This window comes from Podarcis vaucheri (assembly GCF_965113315.1).
Source record: "Podarcis vaucheri genome assembly, chromosome: 2".
NCBI classification, from domain to species: domain Eukaryota; kingdom Metazoa; phylum Chordata; class Lepidosauria; order Squamata; family Lacertidae; genus Podarcis; species Podarcis vaucheri.
In genome coordinates, this window is record NC_138760.1 from 123,261,683 (window position 1) to 123,287,324 (window position 25,642).

The 25,642-nt window shown below is 47.5% G+C and overlaps 3 protein-coding genes and 1 long non-coding RNA gene across 5 annotated transcripts in view; 2 read left to right on the forward strand and 2 right to left on the reverse strand.

Moving 5' to 3' along the window:
• The window catches only part of LOC309525555, an 88,428-nt gene extending 86,929 nt beyond the window's left edge, over positions 1-1,499 (forward strand). Inside the window, exon 3 of the long non-coding RNA XR_014216414.1 lies at positions 1,092-1,499. This is a non-coding gene — a long non-coding RNA (uncharacterized lncRNA). The remainder of the gene's footprint in view (positions 1-1,091) is intronic.
• Positions 1,500-6,308: 4,809 nt separating this feature from the next.
• LOC309525286 (uncharacterized protein) lies at positions 6,309-13,186 on the reverse strand. Its single transcript, XM_082210845.1, has 2 exons — positions 13,117-13,186; positions 6,309-8,739 (listed from the first exon to the last, which is right to left on the reverse strand). The coding sequence occupies exon 2, from the start codon at positions 8,489-8,491 to the stop codon at positions 7,733-7,735; it is 759 nt and encodes a 252-aa protein (XP_082066971.1). The 5' UTR covers positions 8,492-8,739; positions 13,117-13,186; the 3' UTR covers positions 6,309-7,732.
• Positions 8,737-18,203, reverse strand: LOC309524649 (tigger transposable element-derived protein 1-like). 2 transcript variants are annotated; one of them, XR_014216013.1, is made up of 5 exons: positions 18,043-18,203; positions 15,337-16,316; positions 13,556-13,682; positions 10,097-12,374; positions 8,737-9,290 (listed from the first exon to the last, which is right to left on the reverse strand). XR_014216013.1 is itself a non-coding variant. In XM_082209462.1 (4 exons), the coding sequence occupies exons 2-4, from the start codon at positions 16,051-16,053 to the stop codon at positions 10,660-10,662; spliced, it is 2,559 nt and encodes an 852-aa protein (XP_082065588.1). In that variant the 5' UTR covers positions 16,054-16,316; positions 18,043-18,203; the 3' UTR covers positions 8,737-10,659. The 2 variants fall into 2 exon arrangements, 1 of the variants encoding a protein (XP_082065588.1); XM_082209462.1 differs by having other exon boundaries at positions 8,737-12,374.
• Positions 18,204-19,800: 1,597 nt separating this feature from the next.
• Positions 19,801-25,642, forward strand: part of LOC309526198 (uncharacterized protein) — a 29,199-nt gene continuing 23,357 nt past the window's right edge. Inside the window, 2 exon segments of the mRNA XM_082212113.1 lie at positions 19,801-20,343; positions 24,218-24,313. Of these exon segments, the coding sequence (XP_082068239.1) occupies positions 19,918-20,343; positions 24,218-24,313 (522 nt within the window). The 5' untranslated portion in view covers positions 19,801-19,917.

The window sequence follows — 25,642 nt, forward strand, 5'->3', positions numbered from 1 at the left end:
TCCACACATCCTTCCACAGTGGGGACATAGGATTCCGGGCATAGTGAGGATTTGCCTTCCTCTTAGCATGTTTCTCTCTTTCGTCCTGAATTCGAGCGTCTTCAAAGTCCATGACACCTTTGGCAAAGGCTGTTCTCCAACTGGAGCACTTGCAGGCCAGTGTACATTAAAAATGTAGTATAAAACTGCTGGTTTTATACTACATTTTAAAAGACTTGCCTTGAGAGAATCTTTAAACCTCTTTTGTTGACCAGCAGCATTACACTTTCCATTTTTATGTTCGGAATAGAGTAGTTGCTTTGGAAGATGATAGTAAGGCATCTGAACAACATGACCAGTCCTACAAAATTGATGTTGAAGAATCATTGCTTCAACAGTGGGGATCTTTGTTTCTTCCAGTACACTGGCATTAGTTCGCCTGTCTTCCCAAGTGATGTGTAAAATTTTACGGAGACACCGTTGATGTAATCTTTTGAGAAGTTGGGAGATGGAGTTTATACGTGGTCCATGTTTCACAAGCGTACAGTAAAGTTGGTAGTATAATAGTTTTGTAAACAAGCATTTTGGTTTCTCTGCGAATGTTCCAGTCCTCAAACACTCTGTGTTTCAGTCAGGAGAAAGCTGCACTTGCAGGGCTCAGGCGATGCTGGATTTCAGCATCAATGTTGGCCCTCCCTTGTGGAAAGGTAGGAGAAATGATCAACACTTTCCAACGTTACACCATTGAGAGGGATTTATGGTGCTGCAGAGGGGTTGTTTTGTGCTTGTTGGTGCAGTATTTAGTTTTGGTTTTTTTTGGATTTTGAGTGATAGGCCAAGTTTTCCACAAGCTTCTGTGAAGATATTTAGGATGAAGGTCGTCCTTGCCAGTGGTGGGTGGGGCCACAGGTACAAGAGAGTGGAACAATTCACGTGAATTTTACCTTTGGTCAGCAGGCTTGTTTCTGCACTAAATAATAATTGCTTATTCAATTGTATTATATTTTCTTTGTCTTCTTGCTGTTGGATGCTGTGAGCACCATCTAGAGGAGCAACTGAAAACAAGCTCAACAAATAAAGAATAAAACTGTTTCTGCCTGGTTTCGAACCAGGGACCTTTCGCGTGTGAGGCGAACGTGATAACCACTACACTACAGAAACTGTGCTGTGCCTTGGTTCCCACCCTCCAGCTGAAGACCAGCCTTTCCTGTGTCAATCTACTGAACTTTGAGCAGAAAAGCCCACATTCGCAAGGTCTTCAGCTCCCAGGAGCCAAGGAGGGAGCCAAACAAAAGTGTTGCCTGCTGCACCTGCACCACTGATAGTACAGGATGCTGAGCAATCAAGGAGAAAGAGCAACATGAGGGAAGGGAGATGATTAAAAAACAAAAATGCTGGGAAAGAAAGAGAAAGTGAAAAACAACAACAGAGTAGATTCCCAACCCCTAGACTCAAACTGGTCCCCTGAGACATCACCATTTCTCAGGGTGGATAAAAATGAATTTTTATGTGTGTGTGTGTGTGTATGTGTAATATATATAAATATATAATATATAACATAACATAAAACAACATATATATATATATATATATATATATATATATATATATATTGCTTTCGTAGATTTTCACGGGTACAGGAATGCAGGTTTTGGTGTCTTCGGGTGTCTTCCCGTGTAAGAGTCGGGGTGTCTGTGCGACGTTTCGACGAGGTCTCACTCGTCATCTTCAGGCTGGTGCTTTCGGCTTCTTGTTACTGGAACAGAGCTCTGAAGATGACGAGTGAGACCTCGTCGAAACGTCGCACAGACACCCCGACTCTTACACGGGAAGACACCCGAAGACACCAAAACCTGCATTCCTGTACCCGTGAAAATCTACGAAAGCATATATATATATATATATATATATATATATATATATATATATATTTAAAATCACCTTGTGTTACAGACGCTTCAGGTTACATACGCTTCAGGTTACAGACTCTGCTAACCCAGAAATAGTACCTCGGGTTAAGAACTTTGCTTCAGGATGAGAACAGAAATTGTGCTCTGGCGGTGCAGCGGTAGCAGGAGGCCCCATTAGCTAAAGTGGTGCTTTAGGTTAAGAACAGTTTCAGGTTAAGAACGGCAGCAAATTCCACTGTCGAACAGCTCTTACTGTCAGGAAGTTCTTCCTAATGCTCCGTGTCCGCTTCTCTGGAGCAGCAGAAAACAACCTTTCTCCCTCCTCTATGTGACATCCTTTTATATATTTGAACATGGCTATCATATCACCCCTTAACCTCCTCTTCTCCAGGCTAAACATGCCCAGCTCTCTTAGCCGTTCCTCATAAGGCATTGTTTCCAGGCCTTTGACCATTTTGGTTGCCCTCCTCTGGACACGTTCCAGTTTGTCAGTGTCCTTCTTGAACTGTGGTGCCCAGAACTGGACACAGTACTCCAGGTGAGGTCTAACCAGAGCAGAATACAATGGCACTATTAGGTTGTCCTAGGGGATTTTAATATCCATGCTGACACAACCTTACAAGGGGCCGCTCGGGACTTCGTGGAAAGCATGGCCTCCATGGGGCTGTCCCTGAATAAGTTTGGCCCAACCCATAGCCGCGGACATGCCTTGGACCTGGTGTTTACCTCTATGGATGTTGGTGATCTGGCACTAAGTAAAAGCGAAACGAAAGAAGTGCCATGGTCAGACCACTTCCTGGTGCAACTTGACTTCTCCGCGACCCTTCCCCTCTGCAGGAAGCTGGGACCGATTCGGATGGTCCGCCCCCGCCACTTAATGGATCCAAATGGTTTCCAGAGAGCGGTAGGGGATGCTTTATCCCATGTTGATGGCCTTTCAGCTGATTCCCTGGTGGCCCGCTGGAATGCGGAGTTAACCAGGGCTATCGACTGTCTGGCTCTGAAGCGCCCTCTCCGATTGCATGGAGCCCGGACAGCCCCGTGGTTTTCCACGGATCTGAGGGCAATGAAACAATCATTGAAATGGCTAGAGCGCCGGTGGCGGATGACCCATTCTGAAGCTGACCGGACACAGGTTAGAGCTCAATGTCGAGCCTACCAAGTGGCAGTAGCAATGGCGAAGAAGGCTTTCTTCACCGCCTCTATTGCATCTGCAGAAAACAGCAGGAGGAGGCTTTTTCAGGTGGTCCGCAATTCAGCAGAACCACCTGCTACATCGGGGCCCAGTACGGGCCACATGATCTCCTGCAATGATTTTGCAAAGTTTTTTGCAGATAAAGTCGCTCAGATTCGGGAAGAGGTAGACTCCCCCATGGGAGCAGGGCCGGGGCGGGAGAGTGCTAGAGTCCTGTCTAGTCAAATTGCATGGGATCAATTCCAATCTGTTACCTCCGAGGATGTGGACAGACTGCTTGTACGAGTGAAACCAACCACCTGTCTCCTTGATCCTTGCCCATCCTGACTTATAAAAGCTAGCTGGGAAGGGCTAGGCGATGGGCTTCGTGAGGTGGTGAATGCTTCCCTCCATGAGGGAGCCTTCCCAGACCCGCTGAAAGAGGTGGTTATTAAACCGCTTCTTAAAAAAACATCTTTAGATGCGGCCACGATGGCCAACTATCGCCCAGTCTCAAATCTTCCATTCTTGGGCAAGGTGACTGAGCGAGTGGTTGCTGAACAACTCCAGGCACGCCTGGAAGAAGCGGACCATTTGGATCCCTTCCAGTCGGGATTCAGGCCTCATCACGGGACTGAAACTGCCTTGGTCGCACTGGTTGATGATCTCTGGCGGGCTAGGGACAAAGGTAAGAGCTGTTTCCTAGTTCTGCTGAATCTCTCAGCGGCGTTTGATACCATCGACCATAACATCCTTCTGGACCGTCTTGAGGGGCTGGGAGCTGGGGGCACTGTCATACAGTGGTTCCGCTCCTTCCTCCTGGGCCGTGTTCAGAAAGTGGTGGTGGGGGATGAGTGTTCAGACCCCTGGGCTCTCACTTGTGGGGTGCCTCAGGGTTCTGTCCTCTCCCCCATGCTTTTTAACATCTACATGCAGCCGCTGGGAGAGATCATCAGGGGTTTGGGCTAGGTGTTCATCAGTATGCGGATGATACCCAGCTCTACTTCTCTTTCAAATCAGAACCAGTGAAGGCGGTGACGGTCCTGTGTGAGTGTCTGGAGGCGGTTGGAGGATGGATGGCAGCTAACAGATTGAGGTTGAATCCTGACAAGACAGAAGTACTGTTTCTGGGGGACAGGAGGCGGGCAGGTGTGGAGGATTCCCTGGTCCTGAATGGGGTAACTGCCCCTGAAGGACCAGGTGCGCAGCCTGGGAGTCATTTTGGACTCACAGCTGTCCATAGAGGCACAGGTTAAATCCGTGTCTAGGGCAGCTGTGTACCAGCTCCATCTGGTACGCAGGCTGAGACCCTATCTGCCTGCGGACTGCCTCGCCAGAGTGGTGCATGCTCTGTTTATCTCCCGCTTGGACTACTGCAATGCGCTTTATGTGGGGCTACCTTTGAAGGTGACCCGGAAACTACAACTAATCCAGAATGCAGCAGCCAGACTGGTGACTGGGAGCGGCCGCCGAGACCATATAACACCGGTCTTGAAAGACCTACATTGGCTCCCAGTACGTTTCCGAGCACAATTCAAAGTGTTGGTGCTGACCTTTAAAGCCCTAAATGGCCTCGGTCCAGTATACCTGAAGGAACGTCTCCACCCCCATCGTTCTACCCGGACACTGAGGTCCAGCACCGAGGGCCTTCTGGCGGTTCCCTCACTAAGAGAAGCCAAGTTACAGGGAACCAGGCAGAGGGCCTTCTCGGTAGTGGCGCCCTCCCTGTGGAACGCCCTCCCACCAGATGTCAAAGAGAACAACAACTACCAGACTTTTAGAAGACATCTGAAGGCAGCCCTGTTTAGGGAAGCTTTTAATGTTTGATGTATCACAGTATTTTCATATTCTTTTGGAAGCCGCCCAGAGTGGCTGGGGAAACCCAGCCAGATGGGCGGGGTATAAATAATAAATTATTATTATTATTATTATTACTCGCAAGTCAGGTGTCCTCCATCTTAAATTTGCACTATTTCTGCCTAAGTGTAGAACCAGACATTTGTCCATATGGAAATTCATTCTGTTACTGGGGCCCAGTTCTCCAATCTGTTAATGGCATCCTGAAACCCGATATAGTATTCTGTGGCGTTAACTATTTCTCCCAGTTTGGTGTTACCTGCAAATTTAATTAGCATCCCCTCAAATACCTTCACCCAAGTTGTTTATAAAGACGTTGGAAAACAATGGGCCCAGGACCCTGCAGCACCCCACTTGTCACTTTTTTCCAGGATGATGAACCATTAATGAGTACTCTTTGACCTCAAAGAGTACTCATTAATGGTTCCTCATCATCCTGGAAAAAAGTTGTAGTCAACCAGCTACAAATCCACCTCTAAGAGTAACATATGGGGCTGGGCAGATTATGGACAACACTACTGGTTCCTTTTTTCCACATTTTATTTTTATTGATACTCATCCAAAGATATTCTAAAGTTTATACACAGTGCAAAGTATATTCTTATAACTGAATAAAAGAAATATTTTAAAAAATCTAATCTAAAAAGAAATAGGAGAAGGGGAAAAATAAACAGAAGAAAAAGGGAGAAATAGAAAAAGACGGAAAGACTTCTGATTCTCTGTCAAGTAAATATAACAACTTGTTCAAAGCATTCACTCAAACTGACATCCAATCATTCTATTTTCTATAAGCCAATATTATTTTCAATCTTCAGATCCAGATATTGCATGTTGACGGTCTCTTTCACGCAAAAACCCCACAGTAATTTTCCAATCCTTAATAAATATCAAAAGAGCCCAGGGTGGCAAACCAATGAGTAGCCAAGGAACACAAAACAAAACATATTTAAAAGCAGTCTAAATATCTGAAAACATTTTACAACACCAAAAGGTCATTGTTAACACCTCTCAGTCGGGTTACCCACATGCCAACGTTTTTTATTTATTGTTACATTTATACCTCACATTTTCTCTAGGGAGATAAAGTAGGTCCGTGGTTTTTCCTGTCCTCATTTCCCCTTGTGAGGTAGACTAGGGTCCTCAGACGCACTCAATGGACTTTGTGGCTGTTGGGCGGGATTTGAATCTGCATCTCCCAAGTCCTTGTGCTACACACTGGACCACACTGCCTCTCTCTATGGTGGTGTTAATGGACCGCAAAGATGTTTTTTAAATGGCTGAAAAGAAACATGCTGTATAAGCATTGAAAGGGAAACAGGTGGGGGCATGTCCAGCAATTATATAATAGGAGAGGTGTCACTAGTAATGGGGTCAGAAGATAAATGTACTTTAAAAAAAGGGGGGGGGGTCAAGGGAATCAGAAGTTGTGCCACCTCTGCCACAATGGCCTTCCTGCTATTCTCTTCCTTTCCTTTGAGAGCGTCTCCCTACTCAGCCTTGTCCCCACCGCCCTGGCAGCTGTCCCTTTGGCGCTTGTGTTTCTGCCGCTGCCCCCAGGAGTTCTCGTTCCAACTCAACGGACCCTCCTCCTCGCCCCCTCATTTTTTGGGCCCCCACTAAGCACTTCCTACCAGAATGAGGGCGGGTACCACCATCATGACACCAACTGGACACAGCACATGTGCACCCCAGAGTTCACCATCTCCCGAGGGAGACCATTCCGCTGTCAAACAGCTCTTACCATCAGAAAGCTCTTCCTGATGTTAAATCAGAATCGCCTTCCTTGTAACATGAAGCCACTGGTTTGAGTCCTAATCATCCAGAGCTGGAGAAAACCAGCTTGCTCCATATTCCACATGACAGCCCTTGAGATATTTGAAGACGGCTATCCTATCTCCTCTCAGTCTCCTCCAGGTTAACATACCCAGCTCCTTCAACCGGTCCTCATAAGGCCTGGTTTCCTTAGTTTTCTGGGGAACTCCAGCACATGAAGTGGCTGATGGCTGGCACATAGGTGGCACAACAAAGTTAAGAGGAGCCTTCTGGATCAGTCCCTGATCTATCTAACCCGGCATTTTTATTGCCTTATATGACAAAATGTATCGCTTGATTGTAAAAACAGAACCTCTAAGCAGTTTACAAGAAATATTAAACAGAGCAGTTAAAAGCAGTTAAAAACAAGTAATTAGAAACCTTTAAAAAAATTGAAATCAGCAGTAAATTGAGGAGAAGTTAAAACTCTCCAACGTCTACACGTCTGGACAAAATGCTTTTCAGCAGGTGTCAAAAAGAAAGCGGCAAAGGTACCTGCCTGATGTCCAGAGGGCTAAGTCCCACAAGCATCCTGTTCTCGCAGGAGCTAAGAGGACGCTTGTGAGAAACCCGCAAGTGGGAACTGGGCACAAAAGCCCTTTCCCTTCCTCTGCTTTCCATCAACCAGATTTCAGATGCATACACATGCAGTCCTCATTTTGTGTGGGGGTTACGTTCTGGACACTCGCGTGCATAAACCTACCTTGCCCTGTCCGTCCTCCCTTTTGTGACAACTTTATGGCCTTTGGGGGCTACTTCTGGGTTTGGTGCCATGCACGCCTGCGAAATCAGACGCCGCTAAACCGGTCGTCGCCTGTAATGTCTCTGAAATCTGACCAAGCGCAGGTTCACACACGCCCTTCATATTCACGAGGAATTTCAAAACATTACAATTTTAATATTTTTAAATCAGGCCTTTGATGGCTAAAATATACAACACCAAGAGAAGTACGTTGTGCAAGCGGGAGGCAGTGATTGGCTGTCACCCATAACTTCTAGTTCACGGGCTTACAAACTGTTCTTGAAGACCTCCACAAACCGAGCATTGAAGCTGGTTCTCTCTGTGCTTCCGCACATGGGCAAGCAGTTCAGCACTGACTCCAAAGTTTTCCCCGCAGATAAAACACGCCAACGGCTCCTCTGCTGTGTGGGTCTTCTCATGTTCAACGAGCTCCGAGTTTTTTATGAAGCCTTTCCCGCAGTAGCAGCAGAAGGCTGTGTGGCTACTCTCGCGGGACAGAAACTGTGAGTTCCAAAGGAAGAACTTCCCGCAGTGCGAACATTTATATGGCTTATGTGGTGTGTCGCCTCGGTGAGTTTGCCGATGAGCTTTGAGCTCCCACCAGTTTATGTAGGATTCCGGGCAAAAGCAGCATTTATAAGGTTTCTCGCCTCTGTGGAGTTGCTGGTGTTTGAGGAGGACCGACTTGGAGGAGTAGCTTTTATCGCATTCTGTGCAGGAATAACGTTCTTCTCTCCCACGGGTTTTTACTTGAGGGATCCAGTGAAAGTTTTTCCCGCAGTGGGAACATTTATGCGCAGTCTGGCCAGTCTGGATTGTCTCTCTCTTTCCACAGTGGGAGCATTTATACAGTTTCTCACCTACGTGGCTTCTCTCGTGTATCAAAAGGTCTGAGCTGCTGCTGAAGCTCCGACCGCATTGCCAACACTTGTATGGCGTCTCCTCTGTGGGAATAGCCCCGTCTGTACTCCCATGAGCCTTTTGACCACAGATTTCCCCACCCGTGTCATATTCCATGTCATTCTTTTCATGCTGCTGGGTGGCATCTTTGCAAACACCCTCTTGGATAATAATTGGATCTGCTTTCTTCTCTGTGTCTTTTCTCTTCTGTGTCTCTGCCCTACGCTGGTTCTTATCAGCTTCTCCCTGGAACAGGAAATCCTTCTCTTGGCCTGCTTTCAAGGTTGTCTTCCGCTGCTCTGTTTGTTCAGGACTTTCTCGCAAGCGCTTCGGCCTCTTGCTTTCACTCAGTCGCCTGTCCCCTGCTGGAAGAAAAACAGAATCAGGGTAGGAATCAGACACAGCTCCAATCCGGGCTTTTTTTTCAGCCGGAACACACCGGAGTTTGGTTTGGTTCTGGCTCCTCTCAGGTGGGTGCCATTGCCATTATAAGAGAACACCTCTTTTTTCTAGAAAAACAGCACTGGCTCCAGCATTGCTCTTTGTGAAGAAGTGCTTCCTATTTTGTCTCTCGTGAATCTTCTACCACTTGTGATACAAAGTATTATGAGGAAGTGGACTTCTTTTTTGTCCCTATTCCCTTTCTCCATTCCATGCCTAAATGTAGACAGCTCTACTATGTTTTCCCCCACCAAATTAAATAGCCCCCAAAATTTATAAGAAGTTTGATTTTAGAGAACCCCAGAACAGTTTTTAAAAATAATAAAACAGTAAGATTGCAGTAAAAACAATTGAAATACTCAGAAAATTAAAACCAGCAATAAACCAAAAACCTATCAGCATTCTAATATCTTACTAGGGTTGTCTATAAACAAAAAATGTTTTAACAAGAGCTAAAAAAGGTATTCAAATATACCTTCCTTAAGAAACCAGAGGCCTTCCTCTTGGGCATTGTCGGCCAAATGGTGTCAAAGAAGGACAGAACTTTTTTTATGTATGCGACAACAGCAGCAAGAATACTCATCGCAAAATACTGAAATACTGGAAGACTCAAGATTTACCCACCCTGGAAGAATGGCAGATGCAACTGATAGACTACATGGAATTGGCAGAAATGACTGGCAGAATCCGAGACCTGGGAGAAGAGACAGTGGAAGAGGACTGGAAGAAATTCAAGGGCTATTTGCAAAAGTATTGTAAATTGTATGAATGCTAGAATGATGCAGGATATAAAGACAACATGGTATTAGTAACCTAGCGGAAAGGAGTATGAAAATAACTGAATTATAAGAACAAAGATGAAATTTGAATAATATTATGTCAAGCTTAAATATTTAAATACTTGATAACAAAGGGTAAAATTGGAGACATAATAGTTGAAATGTACAATTTAAAACAAATTTTGAGAGAAGGTGAAGTATTGCTGAACATGATTTTGTAAACAGGAACACAGAAAAGGGAGATGTGAGGGAGTCATGAAAGAGAGCTATGGAAATAATATTTAAGAAACTGAATTATTTTCTTTTTTATGTTTTTTATGTCTTTCTTGCTTGTTTTTTCTATATGCCTTGTATGCCTTTTTTGTCTTTTTTTGGCTTATGGTGTTTTTCTTTTCTTTTTTGGATTGTGAATGGGAAGTTTGTTGTATTGTTTTAAATTGTTTAAAACCCTTAATAAATATTTTATTTAAAAAAACAAAACAAAAAGGGTATGCTTGCTTACTGTCAACAGGCAGGGAGTTCCACTGTGTAGGTGTCACCACAATAAGAGATCAATTTCTAACAAATGCGGAACCTTTTATTCTAGAGGAGGTGATCATTTTTGAAGTTCCTTTCTGCACATTTTCCAGTTCTAAATCTATCTATCTTTGTGTTTCTGAATTGTATATATAGGTACTGAATTTTTTGAATTACAGATGCAAGCTTCCCTCTCCGTGCTTCTGCCACCTTTGCAAAAATTATTGATCTGCCCCATGATTGAGCAGGACCACTACAGTGGTGCCTCGCAAGACGAAATTAATTCGTTCCGCGAGTTTTTTCGTCTAGCGAATTTTTCGTCTTGCGAAGCACGAAATCCCATAGGAATGCATTGAAATTCAATTAATGCGTTCCTATGGTCAAAAAAAGTCCAAACAAAGCCAAATTTGGTACAACAAGAGTTTATTAAGTGCTCTTTAAAGTCACACATACTGTAAAGAGCATTTCAAAAATTGAAGGAACAATTAATTAAGTTTCTAAACATGACAGAAAAACATTTAAAAATCAACAAAGTGTACAGTACATTTTCTAAGACTCTGGGGGACAACTCGAAGAAGGTTGCTCTTCCACTCTTTGCTTCTTGCTGAAGAACCTGCCCATGGTCTGCTGCTTCATCCGCCTTTTCAGCACCTCCCTGAAAGGTGACATGACCCTCGTATCAAAAGTGTTCACAAGGTCACGTGCCATGTTCTTGTCAGGGTGGTGCCGCTGTGCAAAAGCCTGCACATCCTTCCACTTCCGGCAAATGTCCCTCAGTTCTTTGGAGGACAGCCGTTCCTCAGTTGCTTCCTCTTCCAGCGAGGCCTGCTCCTGCGCAGCCTCTGCCTGCAGTTCGACCAGCTCCTGGGTGGTTAGCTCGTGGTCGTGCTCCTCCACCAGCTCACTGATGTCCTCCTCTGTGACCTCCAGGCCCATGGTCCTCCCCAAGGCAACAATGTCCTGCACCACTGTTGACTCTGGTGCATCAGAGTCACTTGGTGCCACACAGTCTGGCCACAGGCTGCGCCAAGCGCAATTCAAATTTCTTTGGCTGATCCCCTTCCAGGCTGTGGTGATCATCTTCAAGCAGGTGACGATGTCGAAGTGGTCCTTCCAGAATTCCCGCAGGGTGATGGTGGTGCAATCAGTCACCTCGAAGCATCGCCTGAAAAGCTCCTTGGTGTAGAGTTTTTTGAAATTGGCGATGACCTGCTGATTCATAGGCTGGAGCAGTGGCGTGGTGTTAGGTGGCAGGAACATGATGCTGATGAAGCTGAATTCCTCCAACAAGTCCTCCTCAAGGCCTTTAGGATGAGCAGGAGCATTGTCCATCAGAAGCAAAGCCTTCAGCGGCAGGTCGTTGTCCAGCAGGTACTGTTTGACAGCAGGGCCAAAAGCAAGATTGACCCAGTCCACAAACAGCACACGTGTGACCCAAGCCTTACTGTTGGATCGCCACATGACACTCAGCTGCTCCTTGTCGACCTTGTGTTTCTTGAAGGCCCCTGGGTTCTCCGAGTGGTACACCAGCAGGGGCTTGATCTTCAGGTCGCCGCTTGCGTTGGCAGAGAAGAGCAGGGTCAGGCGGTCCTTCATGGGCTTGTGGCCAGGCAACTCGGCCTCCTCCTGTGTGATGAAAGTCCTTTTGGGCATCCTCTTCCAAAACAGCCTGGTCTCGTCGCAGTTGAAGACCTGCTGTGGAACGTAGCCCTCCATCTTCACAACCTCCAGGAACTCCGCTGCAAAGTCTTCAGCCGCAGAAACATCAGAACTGGCAGCCTCTCCATACCTGACCACGCTGTGGATTCCAGATCTCATCTTGAACCGGTTAAACCAGCCTCTGCTTGCCTTGAAGACTTCTGGCTCGCCTGAGGTTCCTGGCTGTTCCCGGACAAGGTCTGCGTGCAAGGCCTTGGCCTTCTCACAAATGACCGCCTCAGTCACTGTGTCCCCTGCACGCCGCTTCTCTTCTAACCAGATGAGCAGCAACTTCTCCACCTCCTCCAGAACAGCTGGGCGGTTCTTCACAATCCTGGTGACTCCCTTGGCTGCATCAGTCGCAAGGATCTTCTCCCTCATCTTCAGGATGGTCGCGATAGTCGATGGATTCCTCCCGTACTCCCTGGCGAGGTCTGTCACACGCATTCCACCGTCATGCTTCCGGATGATCTCCTTCTTCATTTCCAGCATCACCTTCTCCTTCTTCCCCTCGCCAGCCTCTGCAGCAGCAGTCTTCTTGGGTCCCATGGCAGCACAGCTCCTACCTTCGCAAACCCCCCAAAAATAAAAAATCAGTGCTTCACATCCAAAAAATTCAAAAGCACCCAGCCACCCACCACACAGAAATTCAAACCCAGAACCAAGTCCTTGAATTCCAAACACCCCAACCCAAAATCCAAAACCCCCCCAAAAAGTTTTAAAAGTTTAACTTACCGAACGGCTGCAAAAGAAGTTTTGGAAAAGCTTCAAAAACTACCAAAGTCTTCAAAAACCTCAACTATTCCCCCAGCCACCCACCACAGAGAAATTGCAAACCCCTCCCCAACTGTTTCCCCAGCCCCCCCCCAACTGTTGCAAACCCCTCCCCAACTGTTCCCCCAGCCCCTCCCCAACTGTTGCAAACCCCTCCCCAACTGTTCCCCCAGCCACCCACCACACAGAAATTCAAATCCAGAACTTTTTTTTTAAAAAAACAGCAGAGTTGCCCACTGGTCACAGAAAATCATAAAAATTCAGAAAAAAACCACACAAGCTTCCAGATTCTTGCAAACCCCTCCTCAACTGTTCCCCCAGCCACCCACCACACAGAAATTCAAACCCAGATTTTTTTTTTAAAAAAAAACAGCAGAGTGGCCCAATGGTCACAGAAAATCATAAAAATGCAGAAAAAAAACACACAAGCTTCCAGATTCTTGCAAACCCCTCCCCAACACCAAGTCCTTGAATTCCAAACACCCCAACCCAAAATCCAAAAACCCCCCAAAAAGTTTTAAAAGTTTAACTTACCAAATGGCTGCAAAAGAAGTTTTGGAAAAGCTTCAAAAATCACCAAAGTCTTCAAAAACCTCAAAAAAGGCTACCAAAAAAGTCAAGTCGCAACTGCACCTCTTCAAGCAATGCACCCTGGGTATTAACGCTTTTACGAAAAAGGAAACAAACTTGCAAGACGTTTTCGTCTTGTGAAGCAAGCCCATAGGGGGGGAAAAAACGCAAAACCCTTTCGTCTAGTGAGTTTTTCGTCTTGCGAGGCATTCGTCTTGCGGGGGTGCTCCACTGTACTTAGCAGGCAGTGGCCAGTTGTGTGGACAGTTTTAGGCCCCAAAACCCACAGAGCTTGAAGGTGACCTGGGAAGACGAGCCTTCCATTTTAGGTGGGGGAAAGCAACAAAACTGGAAAGTCAGGAGTCCTGAGATATTCGAAGAGACAGACCCCAGAGGAACTCACCCAATAAGCTCACACTCTGCTTGTCCCCCTGCTTGGGCCTTGTGGAAAGCTGCATCTTCACCATGCCTGGCAGAGCCTGTTCTGCCTTGCAGGGATTTACAAGATCCTCTTCTGACATCCCTGTGATCTGCCAGTGGGGAAGATGGAGGGGAGAAGAGTCAGTTCAAAACAAAGTCACAGTGCAGGCAAAATGTGTGTTTAGAGGTTGGCGATAAATGTTACTTATTACAAGGATTTGATATTATCACAATCTGTCACAAGAATAAAAAAATTCCTTCCAGTAGCACCTTAAAGACCAACTAAGTTAGTTCTTGGTATGAGCTTTCGTGTGCATGCACACTTCTTCAGATACCTTAGTAAGAAAGAAGATATCAGTCTGTACCTGTGCAAGTTTCTTGGTGAGGTTGATGGACTTCCATTTCATGTGGCTCAATGTGGTGCCTTCCATGGTTCCAGTTACAGATAGGTAGCCGTGTTGGTTTGCCATAGTCAAAATAAAAAAATTCCTTCCAGTAGCACCTTAAAGACCAACTAAGTTAGTTCTTGGTATGAGCTTTCGTGTGCATGCACGAAATCTGTTATTTCGTTATCTGAAGAAGTGTGCATGCACACGAAAGCTCATACCAAGAACTAACTTAGTTGGTCTTTAAGGTGCTACTGGAAGGAATTTTTTTATTTTGACTATGGCAGACCAACACGGCTACCTATCTGTCACAAGAATGTAAGGACATAATATGAGCCCCCTAGTCTCCCAGAACACAAAGGGGAATGAAGAGGGTGGAGCAAAGGGAGACAAGAGGAAGGAGTCCCAGGTTCCTCACAACTGCCTCACTGGGTCAAGATCTACCGGGAAGAATTGCTGGGATCACTAGGCCTGAGCTGCTTTGTTTCTTTGAATAATGAGTGAATTTCACGGACACTTTGTGAGTTACTGCTGACTTGCTCCCCACTCCTGCCTTGAGACTGGCTTTGTCAAGGTGGCTGGGTGCCCAATTGGGGCTTTGGGCTTATGAACATTGTTGTATGTTGCTTTGGGTTGCATCGGCAAAAAAATAGACTGATAATAAGTTATAATAATAATAATAATAATACAGTAATAGTACAGCGGTACCTCGGGTTAAGTACTTAATTCGTTCTGGAGGTCTGTTCTTAACCTGAAACTGTTCTTAACCTGAAGCACCACTTTAGCTAATGGGGCCTCCCGCTGCCGCCACGCCGCTGGAGCACAATTCCTGTTCTCATCCTGAAGCAAAGTTCTTAACCCGAGGTACTATTTCTGGGTTGGTGGAGTCTGTAACCTGAAGCGTATGTAATCTGAAGCGTGTGTAACCCAAGGTACCACTGTAGTAGTAGTAGTCAGAGCAACTCAAGACCCACGAGTGGTTCAAGGGCACCATTTTCGAAACCCAATTCAGGCATGCTTGCAATGCCTGCAGTACACATTCAAAGCACATGGCTTTTCCCTATTGAGTTCTGGGAACTGTAGTTTACCCCTCACAGAGCTACAACACACAGCACCCTTAATAAACTACACTTCCCAGGACACTTTGGAGGAAGCCGTATGATCCACACGTGCGACAAATGTATGCTGTGGATGTGACCAAGGCCACAACTTTGGAAACAGGCGGCCCTATTCAGGGAAGCTTTTAATGTATGATATTTTAGTGTTTTTTGGTTTCTGTGGAAGCCGCCCAGAGTGGCTGGGGAAACCCAGCCAGATGGGCGGGGTACAAATAATAAATTATTATTATTATTATTATTATTATTATTATTATTATTACCTGCACTTCCCAGCTGTTGACCTCCTTCTGCCTCAGAAGGAATTCCTCCGCCAGTGTCACTGCCCAGGCACAGCTTCCTGGGTTACGTTCTCTCACCCAGCTCTGCATCTCCGGGGGCAGGACAGCCAGGAACTGCTCCAGGGTCACCAGCTCTAGGATCTGCTCCTTGGTGTGTCTCTCTGGCTTCAGCCACTGATGGCAACACTCCTGGAGCCGCCTGCAAAGCTTGTAAGGCCCATCGGCCTCTTCGTAGCAGAGCTCACGAAAACACCGGCGCTGCCTCTCCATCTCGTCACCATCCCCAGACGGAGTTCTTGCCTTCTCCTTCCCACTGGGAGTGGCACCCAGATTGGTCTCATGGTCCTCTTGGGCTTCCCCAGCAAGACGTGGCTGGATTTGGGAAGCCCACAATGCTCTGGGCCAGCTGTGGTCATCTGTCACTCCCTCAGAAGTAACCTCCAATACTTTGGGATTGTCCCAATCCCTTGTCTCAGGCACTTGTGGGTTTCCCTCTCCAGAATGGGAATCCTGTAGCATCTTCAAAAACTCCTGCAACTGGGCGTCCCAGTTCCTTGACGGCTCATCGTTCGGCTCCTGTTTCACATTTTGCTGGGCTTCCACAAGAACTTCCTTGAGCCTCCCAGTTTTCGGACAAATTGATCTTTGCTCTCCAAATTCAGGGCTCCAGCTCTGCTCCATTTTGATTTCGGGTTCCATGGCCAGCTTTAGCACCAGCCACAATCTCTTGCGTCACAGCTTTTTTCTTCCCACAGGGACTGGCTTTGTTGTGCCTCTTCTCTGCTCTCTCTTTCACTATCAACCCTTTAGGGATGCCTCAGCGCCCTTGCTAATATCCTTGTCCTTCAGCTAAAGATATTCATCCAGCTGGACTCTTCAAATGAGACAGCAAACCATCTGGATCTTTCAACAACCAGCAGAATCTGACTGTCCTTGAAGCTAATACGACCAAACTTCACCTACTGAGGGGGAAGTGGAGGGAAAAACAAGAGAGAAAATCTATAGGACTGTTAGCGGAAAAATCCGAGGGCTCCCTTGGACAAAAACAAAGACACCAACCAGGATAACTTGGAGCAAAACAGCAGCCTGTAGGCTTGGCCTTTATTGGTCTGTTGCAACAGGGTGCTCCCCTGACCCGCAGGAGAGAGGAGGGACCCAGAAAAAAGGGTGTGCAAGGCCTTATAAAGACTTTTGAAATTGCTACCCTGTAGATCAAGACCACCCCCAGAAACATCATACATACATCACAGAAGGGGTGTAACCTAAGACCACCCCTCAGATACATCACACCTACATCACAGAAAGCAGGGGGTGAGGGAGGAGTTGTGGTGGTAACCTGAGTGTCCTGTCACCTGGCTGGTTCCTCCTTTCCCCCTCCCCATGAGTCACTTCCAGGAGACAAAGGGGAGTTTGCAGTTTCCTGCCCCCAGAGGGAAGAGCTGATTATTGTCCTTTGTTCCAGTGCGTGCTGAATCCACTCCCATATGCAAGTTCTTTGTGCTCTTGATGGTCTTCTGTCTAGGACCATCAGGGTTGGCATAGCAACTGGGCAGGGCTCCTGTGTATGTGCTGGTATGCTCAAGGGATTATGGCCGCCCTGTATCAAACCTTCCCCATTTTGTAGTCCTTCCTTCATGGAGTAAAATAAAAGTGGAACAGTGCATATCCGATGTATGGTTGATTTTCTATGAATTTATAACAGAAGCGTAGCGTATGTAGTGTGTGAGTGTGAGTGTGTGTGAAGTTTGTACAAACTGAATGACTGGGGGGGGGGGTTTCCTGCGACAGAAGACTAAAACCTCTCGGAATCTCTGAATACCCCATATTAATTGGGTCTGCTATTTCCGCACCTCCAAAAACCTATTTTAATTCCCAAGGAGCCTACAGACAAAAATACTAAAGGCACATGATACTTAATTCCCCTCCTGTGCTTCACAAGCCAAGGTGATGTAAACAGCCAGGATAGCTTGCTACAGCCTCTAAAACACTTTAAAACAATCCCAGAGTCCCTTAGAAAACGGCTGAATTGAGAAGACACTCTTGGAATTGGAGGGGAATGTGGGCATGTGTCTCTTAACAATTCTCAGTTCCCTTAACAAATTGCGCTCCCCAGGATTTTATGGAGGAAGCAGCTACTGCTGAAAGTGGTATGAAACTGCTTTAAATGTATAGTGGAAATAAGGCCATGCATAAGATTGGGAGTGGGTGGGGGATCTCAGCAGCCCAGAAGCAGGGCTGGCCGAAGACATTATGCTGCCTGCGGCAGGGTGGAAAATAGCACCCTGCACCTGAAAAGTCCAGCCGTGCGGTGGGAGGGGCCCCTGAGGGTCATCCAGTCCAACCCCCTGCAACGCAGGAAGATGCAGGTGCCCCATATGGGGACTTGAACCCAAACCTCGATGTTATCAGCATCATGCTCTAACCAACGGAGCTATTAGCAACAAAAGGCACAGCACCCAAACCTGGCCATTCAAAACCAGTTCCCCAATTCATTCTGCTTAATGGGAGGGCCAGCTTGCAACTTTTACCAGCAGCTGACCCACGTGATGGGGATGCCTCCGTCGCCCTGGTCCTCTTGTCTTAGGAGACCTCCCCAAGCTCAGAATAAGGAGCAATAAAAAAATTAAATTAAATTAAAACAGAAGCGGACCTGGGAAGACTCTCTGCATCTTCCCACCTTTCACTCACCTGCGCTCTCATGTCCCTCGCAGAGAACCTGCAGCCGACTACGTCATTTTCAGGCGCCAGTCAAGAGAGGGAGGGCGGGAACCGGAAAGCAGCGTCTCCCTTCCTCCCGCCCATGCGCCTCATCTTCCTTTGACATATGCTTGGGGCGCTCTAGGATTCGGACCGCCGTTGCTTTAACCCTTTCATAGCTTGTAGCGCTTAGCTGCGGTCACAGAACTTGCCTGAGCAAGAGATGGGCTGGAAGTCTCATAACTGACTGTCAGTGGTGCAAAGCGATGCCCGCATTTCCCCCAAAAAATTAGCATGGAAGTTTATTTTAGAAATCAAAGTGGACATAAAACCATACAATAAAAAAATATACAAAAGGTTGAAATCAGATAACTAGTGTGGAAACATGTGTTCTTAGTTGCCCAACACGCTCCCTCTGCACTACACTGCTTTAGTAATAATAGTAATAATTTTATTATTTATAACCCACCCATCAGCCACTCTGGGTGGCTTACAACATACGTAAATCATAGTAAAATATCAGCATTAAAAACTTCCTGATACAGGGCTGCCTTCAGATGTCTTCTAAAAGTTATATACAGTGGTTCCTCGGGTTACATACGCTTCAGGTTACAGACTCCGCTAACCCAGAAATAGTACCTCGGGTTAAGAACTTTGCTTCGGGATGAGAACAGAAATCGTCCTCCATCGGCATGGCGGCAGCAGGAGGCCCCATTAGCTAAAGTGGTGCTTCAGGTTAAGAACAGTTTCAGGTTAAGAACAGACCTCCAGAACGAATTAAGTACTTAAGCCGAGGTACCATTTATTATTAAAATTTATTATTACCACTGTAATTCTTTATCTCCTTGACATCTGAAGGGAGGGCGTTCCACAGAGAGGGTGCCACTACTGATAAGGCTCTCTGCCTTGTTCCCTGTAACTTCACTTCTCACAGTGAGGGAACCAGCAGAAGACCCTTGGAAAAGGACCTGTGTCTGGGCTGGATGATGGGGTGTAGACACTCCTTCAGGCAGGGCCAAGGCCATTTAGGGCTTTAAAGGTCAGCACCAGCACTTTGAATTGGGCTCAGAAATGCACTAGAAGCCACTGAAGATATTTTAGGACAGGTGTTATTTCACCCCAGCGGCTGCTCCCAGCCACCGCATTCTGGATTAGTTGTAGTTTCAAGTCACCTTCAAAGATAGCCCCACGTAGAGTGCATTGCAGTAGTCCAAGCGGGAGATAACCAGAGCATGCACCACTCTGGCTTGTCATCTCTCCAGTTCTGGCAACAAAACCTCAGGCAAAGGCAGGCTAAGGGGGAATTTGAAATATAGTCGGAGCTGAGAGTGGATTTCATGCTCTTTATTCAGCTCAAAGTGATGAGGAGGAATGGAATTCCCCCCAGAATTTATATACATTATTTTTAATATACTTTATATACATTATTTACACAATGGGCCCCACATGATTGGCTAATTCCGGGATTCACCTGTAGGCAATCAGGTTGCAGATTCACTTCCACCTGGAGTGGCTCCTGTGGACCAATCAGACTGCTGCCTTTTGGATCCTATTCAACTCAGTACATAACAATTGTAGAGCTGGAAGACGGATTTTCTTTAAACAGAGCCTGTCTCTCCACAATGCTTATTTGTTTTTAACATTATTTACACATTGCCTTCTTGGGGCAGTGTACATCTCTTTCCCACCCCCCTCTCTGCAAAGCAACGAAGAGACAGCATTAAGCAGAGGCCGGACGGCACTCAAAATAAAAAAATAGAAGCCACGTGGGCATTGAGTTCCGGAGTCCTTTGCAGGAAGGGGGGAAACCCAGCGGCTGAAAACAGAAGAGGTGAGATTTGACTCTTTCTTTGGCGCGAGGGAGCCATGGCTGTTGCTGCAGGGAGTCCCGTGCAAGATCTCTGCGACGAAGCCACTTGCTCCATCTGCCTGGAGTATTTCAAGGATCCGGTGACCACCGCAGAGTGCGGGCACAATTTCTGCCGGTCCTGCCTGGTCCAGTGTTGTGGGGCGAGAGGCAGGCAAGCCTCCTGCCCTCAATGCAGAAAAACAGTCCAGAAAGGGAATCTCATCCCCAACCGGCAACTGGCTCACCTTGTGGAATTGATCAAGAAGCTCAGTCTGGAAAAGGAGGAGGAAGGACGGAAGGGGAGAGTCTGTGAGAAGCACCAGGAGCCCCTGAACCTCTTCTGCGAGGACCACGAAAGTCCTATCTGTGTGGTGTGTGATAAATCCAAGATGCATGAAAATCACAAGGTGATCCCTCTGGAGGAGGCTTTCGAGGAATACAAGGTAGGATCTTAAAGGGTGGGGAGCAGAGGGATAGCTGTGGATTCTTTTCCAGCAATTTTCTTTTAACTCTTTTTTAAAAAAATATTTTTTATTAGGGATTTCAACATAACAATTTGTCAAAAATACATCATTCACAAACTCCCCCCGTCCCCCCCCAAAAGAAACCGCCCCCCAGACTTCCCTCTGCTCCTCTCTCTGGTTTCTTAGCACATGTTATTCTCTGCATGTTATAAAATTGTAAAGATCCTCAGTTTATCTCTCTGGGACGCGGGTGGCGCTGTGGGCTAAAGCCTCAGCGCCTAGGGCTTGCCGATCGAAAGGTCGGCGGTTCGAATCCCCGCGGCGGGGTGCGCTCCCGCTGCTCGGTCCCAGCGCCTGCCCACCTAGCAGTTCGAAAGCACCCCCGGGTGCAAGTAGATAAATAGGGACCGCTTACCAGCGGGAAGGTAAACGGCGTTCCGTGTGCGGCTCTGGCTCGCCAGAGCAGCGTTGTCACGCTGGCCACGTGACCCGGAAGTGTCTGCGGACAGCGCTGGCCCCCGGCCAATAGATGTGAGATGGGCGCACAAACCCCACAGTCTGTCAAGACTGGCCCGTTCGGGCAGGGGTACCTTTACCTTTTTATGTTACCAATAATTCTTTTTTAGTGTTTATTCAAAACATGCCAAGGAGTCCAGTTCCTTTTGTTGTTTCTTTAAATACTTCGTAAAAGGTTCCAATTCTTCTTTAAAGTCACAGTTATCCTTGTCACGTAGTTTATGTGTAAATTTCGCCAATTCCGTGTAGTCCATCAATTTCTCTTGCCACAGTTCTTTAGTCGGGATTTCCTCATTCTTCCATCCTTGTGCTATTAAAACTCTTGCCGCCGTTGTCACATACATGATGTTTTTTAAATTTCCTTGGCAGGTCTTTTCCTACAATCCCTAACAAGAAAGCTTCAGGCTTTTTTTACAAATGTTAATTGGAACATTTTCTTCAACTCATTATATATCATTTCCCAATTTTTTAAAATTTTACTACAATCCCACTACATATGATAATTTTCTTTAACTCTTATGCCTGAATTATGCATGGTATTAATTGCCTGAATGCAGTTTCCATACTTATTGTTAATAATGATAATAATAATAATTAGTAGTAGTAGTAGTAGTACTACCCCGTCCATCTTCCTAGGTTGCCCAAGCCACTCTGGGCTGCTTCCAACATATATAAAAACAAAATCAAAGAATACACCTTTAAAAGCTTCCCTATACAGGGCTGCCTTCAGATGTCTTCTAAGGTTACATTATGTAAAAAGCAGCGCTGCGCCTCCCAGCTGTCCCCGGAGCTTGCGGGGCAGGCAGCGGGGAAAAGCGCTCTTCTCCCTGCCGCCTGCTTTCAGATCAGGTCCAGGGATAGTGGGGAGACGCACTGCACCTCCCAGCTGTCCCCGGAGTTTGCAGGGCAGGCAGCGGGGAAAAGCGCTCTTCTCCCTGCCGCCTGCTTTCAGATCAGGTCCAGGGATAGTGGGGAGACGCACTGCACCTCCCAGCTGTCCCCGGAGTTTGCAGGGCAGGCAGCGGGGAGAAGCGCTCTTCTCCCTGCCGCCTGCTTTCAGATCAGGTCCAGGGATAGTGGGGAGACGCACTGCACCTCCCAGCTGTCCCCGGAGTTTGCAGGGCAGGCAGCGGGGAGAAGCGCTCTTCTCCCTGCCGCCTGCTTTCAGATCAGGTCCAGGGATAGTGGGGAGACGCGCTGCGCCTCCCAGCTGTCCCCGAAGTTTGCAGGGCAGGCAGCGGGGAGAAGCGCTCTTCTCCCTGCCGCCCGCTTTCAGATCAGGTCCAGGGATAGTGGGGAGACGCGCTGCGCCTCCCAGCTGTCCCCGGAGTTTGCAGGGCAGGCAGCGGGGAAAAGCGCTCTTCTCCCTGCCACCCGCCTTCAGATCAGGTCCAGGGATAGTGGGGAGACGCGCTGCGCCTCCCAGCTGTCCCCGGAGTTTGCAGGGCAGGCAGCGGGGAGAAGCGCTCTTCTCCCTGCCGCCTGCTTTCAGATCAGGTCCAGGGATAGTGGGGAGACGCGCTGCGCCTCCCAGCTGTCCCCGAAGTTTGCAGGGCAGGCAGCGGGGAGAAGCGCTCTTCTCCCTGCCGCCTGCTTTCAGATCAGGTCCAGGGATAGTGGGGAGACGCACTGCACCTCCCAGCTGTCCCCGGAGTTTGCAGGGCAGGCAGCGGGGAGAAGCGCTCTTCTCCCTGCCGCCTGCTTTCAGATCAGGTCCAGGGATAGTGGGGAGACGCACTGCACCTCCCAGCTGTCCCCGGAGTTTGCAGGGCAGGCAGCGGGGAGAAGCGCTCTTCTCCCTGCCGCCTGCTTTCAGATCAGGTCCAGGGATAGTGGGGAGACGCGCTGCGCCTCCCAGCTGTCCCCGGAGTTTGCAGGGCAGGCAGCGGGGAGAAGCGCTCTTCTCCCTGCCGCCTGCTTTCAGATCAGGTCCAGGGATAGTGGGGAGACGCGCTGCGCCTCCCAGCTGTCCCCGGAGTTTGCAGGGCAGGCAGCGGGGAGAAGCGCTCTTCTCCCTGCCGCCTGCTTTCAGATCAGGTCCAGGGATAGTGGGGAGACGCGCTGCGCCTCCCAGCTGTCCCCGGAGTTTGCAGGGCAGGCAGCGGGGAGAAGCGCTCTTCTCCCTGCCGCCTGCTTTCAGATCAGGTCCAGGGATAGTGGGGAGACGCGCTGCGCCTCCCAGCTGTCCCCGGAGTTTGCAGGGCAGGCAGCGGGGAGAAGCGCTCTTCTCCCTGCCGCCTGCTTTCAGATCAGGTCCAGGGATAGTGGGGAGACGCGCTGCGCCTCCCAGCTGTCCCCGGAGTTTGCAGGGCAGGCAGCGGGGAGAAGCGCTCTTCTCCCTGCCGCCTGCTTTCAGATCAGGTCCAGGGATAGTGGGGAGACGCGCTGCGCCTCCCAGCTGTCCCCGGAGTTTGCAGGGCAGGCAGCGGGGAGAAGCGCTCTTCTCCCTGCCGCCTGCTTTCAGATCAGGTCCAGGGATAGTGGGGAGACGCGCTGCGCCTCCCAGCTGTCCCCGGAGTTTGCAGGGCAGGCAGCGGGGAGAAGCGCTCTTCTCCCTGCCGCCTGCTTTCAGATCAGGTCCAGGGATAGTGGGGAGACGCGCTGCGCCTCCCAGCTGTCCCCGGAGCTTGCGGGGCTGGCGGTGGGGTCTCCGCGCCGTCAGCCTCCAAACCACTTCGGGAGAGAGCGGGATGGCGGCATTCCGCCTCCTTCTGTCCCCCGATCTTGTGGGGCTGGCGCTGGGGCTCTTCTGAAGCCTGGACAGCGAGAGGGGTTGGTGCGCAATGACCCCTCTCGCTCTCCAGGCTTCAGCGAAAGCCTGCATTCACCCCATAGGACGCACACACATTTCCCCTGCATTTTTGGAGGGGAAAAAGTGCGTCCTATAGGGCGAAAAATACGGTAATTGTGTTTGGGAAGTGGGACCTGTGTGTACAGCCTCTACACTGTTTTGTAACTTTTATTATTTTTGTTTATTCTTTTGTCTGTATTTTTTTTATTTTATGTTAATAAAAATAATAACAATAAAAACTTCTGGATGGCAGCAGGTTGGCAAAGACTGCTAAAAATGCCCCCCCAATACTCATTTTTTTAATCATGACTTCTTCATTTATAATTATTTTTAAAATGCAAACATTAACTGTTGCATTTTATATCTTCTCAAAAAGAATTTATAAAATAGAAGTGGGGGGAGGACTACAAAGCTACAAACCATTACGTGCAAGGCCTTCAGAAACTAGAAATCAGCAAAATAGTCAATTCCTCTCTCCTCCTCTCTCTCTCTCTCTCTCTCTCTCTCTCTCTCTATCTAACCTGAGTTTTTTTCTTTTCTCTTTAGGGACTGATTTGCAGCCGCCTGGAGATTCTGATGAAAGAGAAAGAGAAAATTATGGCCTATCAAGCAGACCTGGACAAGGAAAGCCAAGACCTTCTTGTAAGTATCACTATTATTATTAGGCAGGGAGTGAGTATGAATCAAGTCAGGACTGAGTAGGGATGGGCAAATCTGTCCATTTCGGTGTCTTTCCATTTCTCATTTTTCCACATTAGTTTGTTTGTTAGCTTGTTGTTGTTTTTATATAAAAAAACATGCTGAAAATTAATCAGATTTAAGGGTGGATTTCTCCGTATATAAATATATATCTGCAATTTCCCTATATATCTGCAATTTCCCTATATATCTGCAATTTCCCTATATTTAAAATTTAAAATTTTGTAAGACAATCTTCCCTAATATCAGTGCTTTTTTTCTAAAAAAAAAATATGTTTAGGGGTTCTCTCATTTTCCTATTCGTATTAAAATACTGCCCCTCAATGAGGCCAAACTTAGATTCACAAAATGTTTAGGGGTATGCGTACCCCCAGAAAAAAGCACTGCCTAATATTATTCAATTCTCTCTGTTATTTATGTTAATAAATGCATATTTATTCATACTTCACCCCCCCCATATATGCATTTCTGTAGACACTACCTGACTGGGGTAACCTTGCAAAACTTGGAGAAGTGTGAATTTCAGGGGATTGCTGTGTTTTGAATGCAAACTGAATTGAATTTCTTTCCCATTTGGCAGCCCAGCTGTACAGAACATAGATTGCTTGAGACAGTTACTATAAAAATTGTTAATGAAATATGTTTCTGAATGTGCCCGCTTGTTCATCTGTAAGAGACGCAGGCCATATTGAAGCTTTAAAGTAAATTGGGGAGGTGAATGCAGGTGGTATTTTGGTCTAAACCACTGAGCCTCTTGGGCTTGCCAGTCGCAAGGTCAGTAGTTTGAATCCACCCAATGGGGGTGAGCTCCCATTCCTCTGTCCCAGCTCCTGCCAACCTAGCAGTTCGAAAGCATACCAGTGTCAGTAGATAAATAGGTACCACTCTGGCGGGAAGGTAAACGGCGTTTCCGTGCGCTCTGGTTTCCATCACGGTGTTCCGTTGTGCCAGAAACAGTTTAGTCATGCTGGCCACATGACCCGGAAAGCTGTTTGTGGACAAATGCCGGCTCCCTCGGCCTGAAGCAGAAATGAGCACTGCACCCCATGGTCTAATACGACTGGACGTAACCGTCCAGGGGTCCTTTACATTTACTTTTACCTTAAATAGGGGAGTGCTGGCATGAGCATGCTAGCTCTGCCACCCCCTCCTCCTCCTCCATTTTTGTTGTTGTCGTCTTTGTACCCGTGAATGGCACAGGTTGGAAGTGAAGAGTATTTTGTGCCCATGGAGGCTCTCTGAACATTAATTAATTTTTATAATGAAAGGTTT

What these genes read in the sequence shown, in the direction of transcription:
- LOC309524649 (XM_082209462.1), bottom strand. Translation starts at nt 16,053, where the DNA reads ATGGAACCCGAAATCAAAATGGAGCAGAGCTGGAGCCCTGAATTTGGA. An exon ending in TCAACAGCTGGGAAGTGCAG is followed by an intron (nt 13,683 to 15,336) that starts GTAATAATAATA and finishes CCCCACTGGCAG; the next exon opens with ATCACAGGGATGTCAGAAGA. An exon ending in GCAGAGTGTGAGCTTATTGG is followed by an intron (nt 12,375 to 13,555) that starts GTGAGTTCCTCT and finishes GGGTTTGCGAAG; the next exon opens with GTAGGAGCTGTGCTGCCATG.
- LOC309525286 (XM_082210845.1), bottom strand. Translation starts at nt 8,491, where the DNA reads ATGGAATATGACACGGGTGGGGAAATCTGTGGTCAAAAGGCTCATGGG.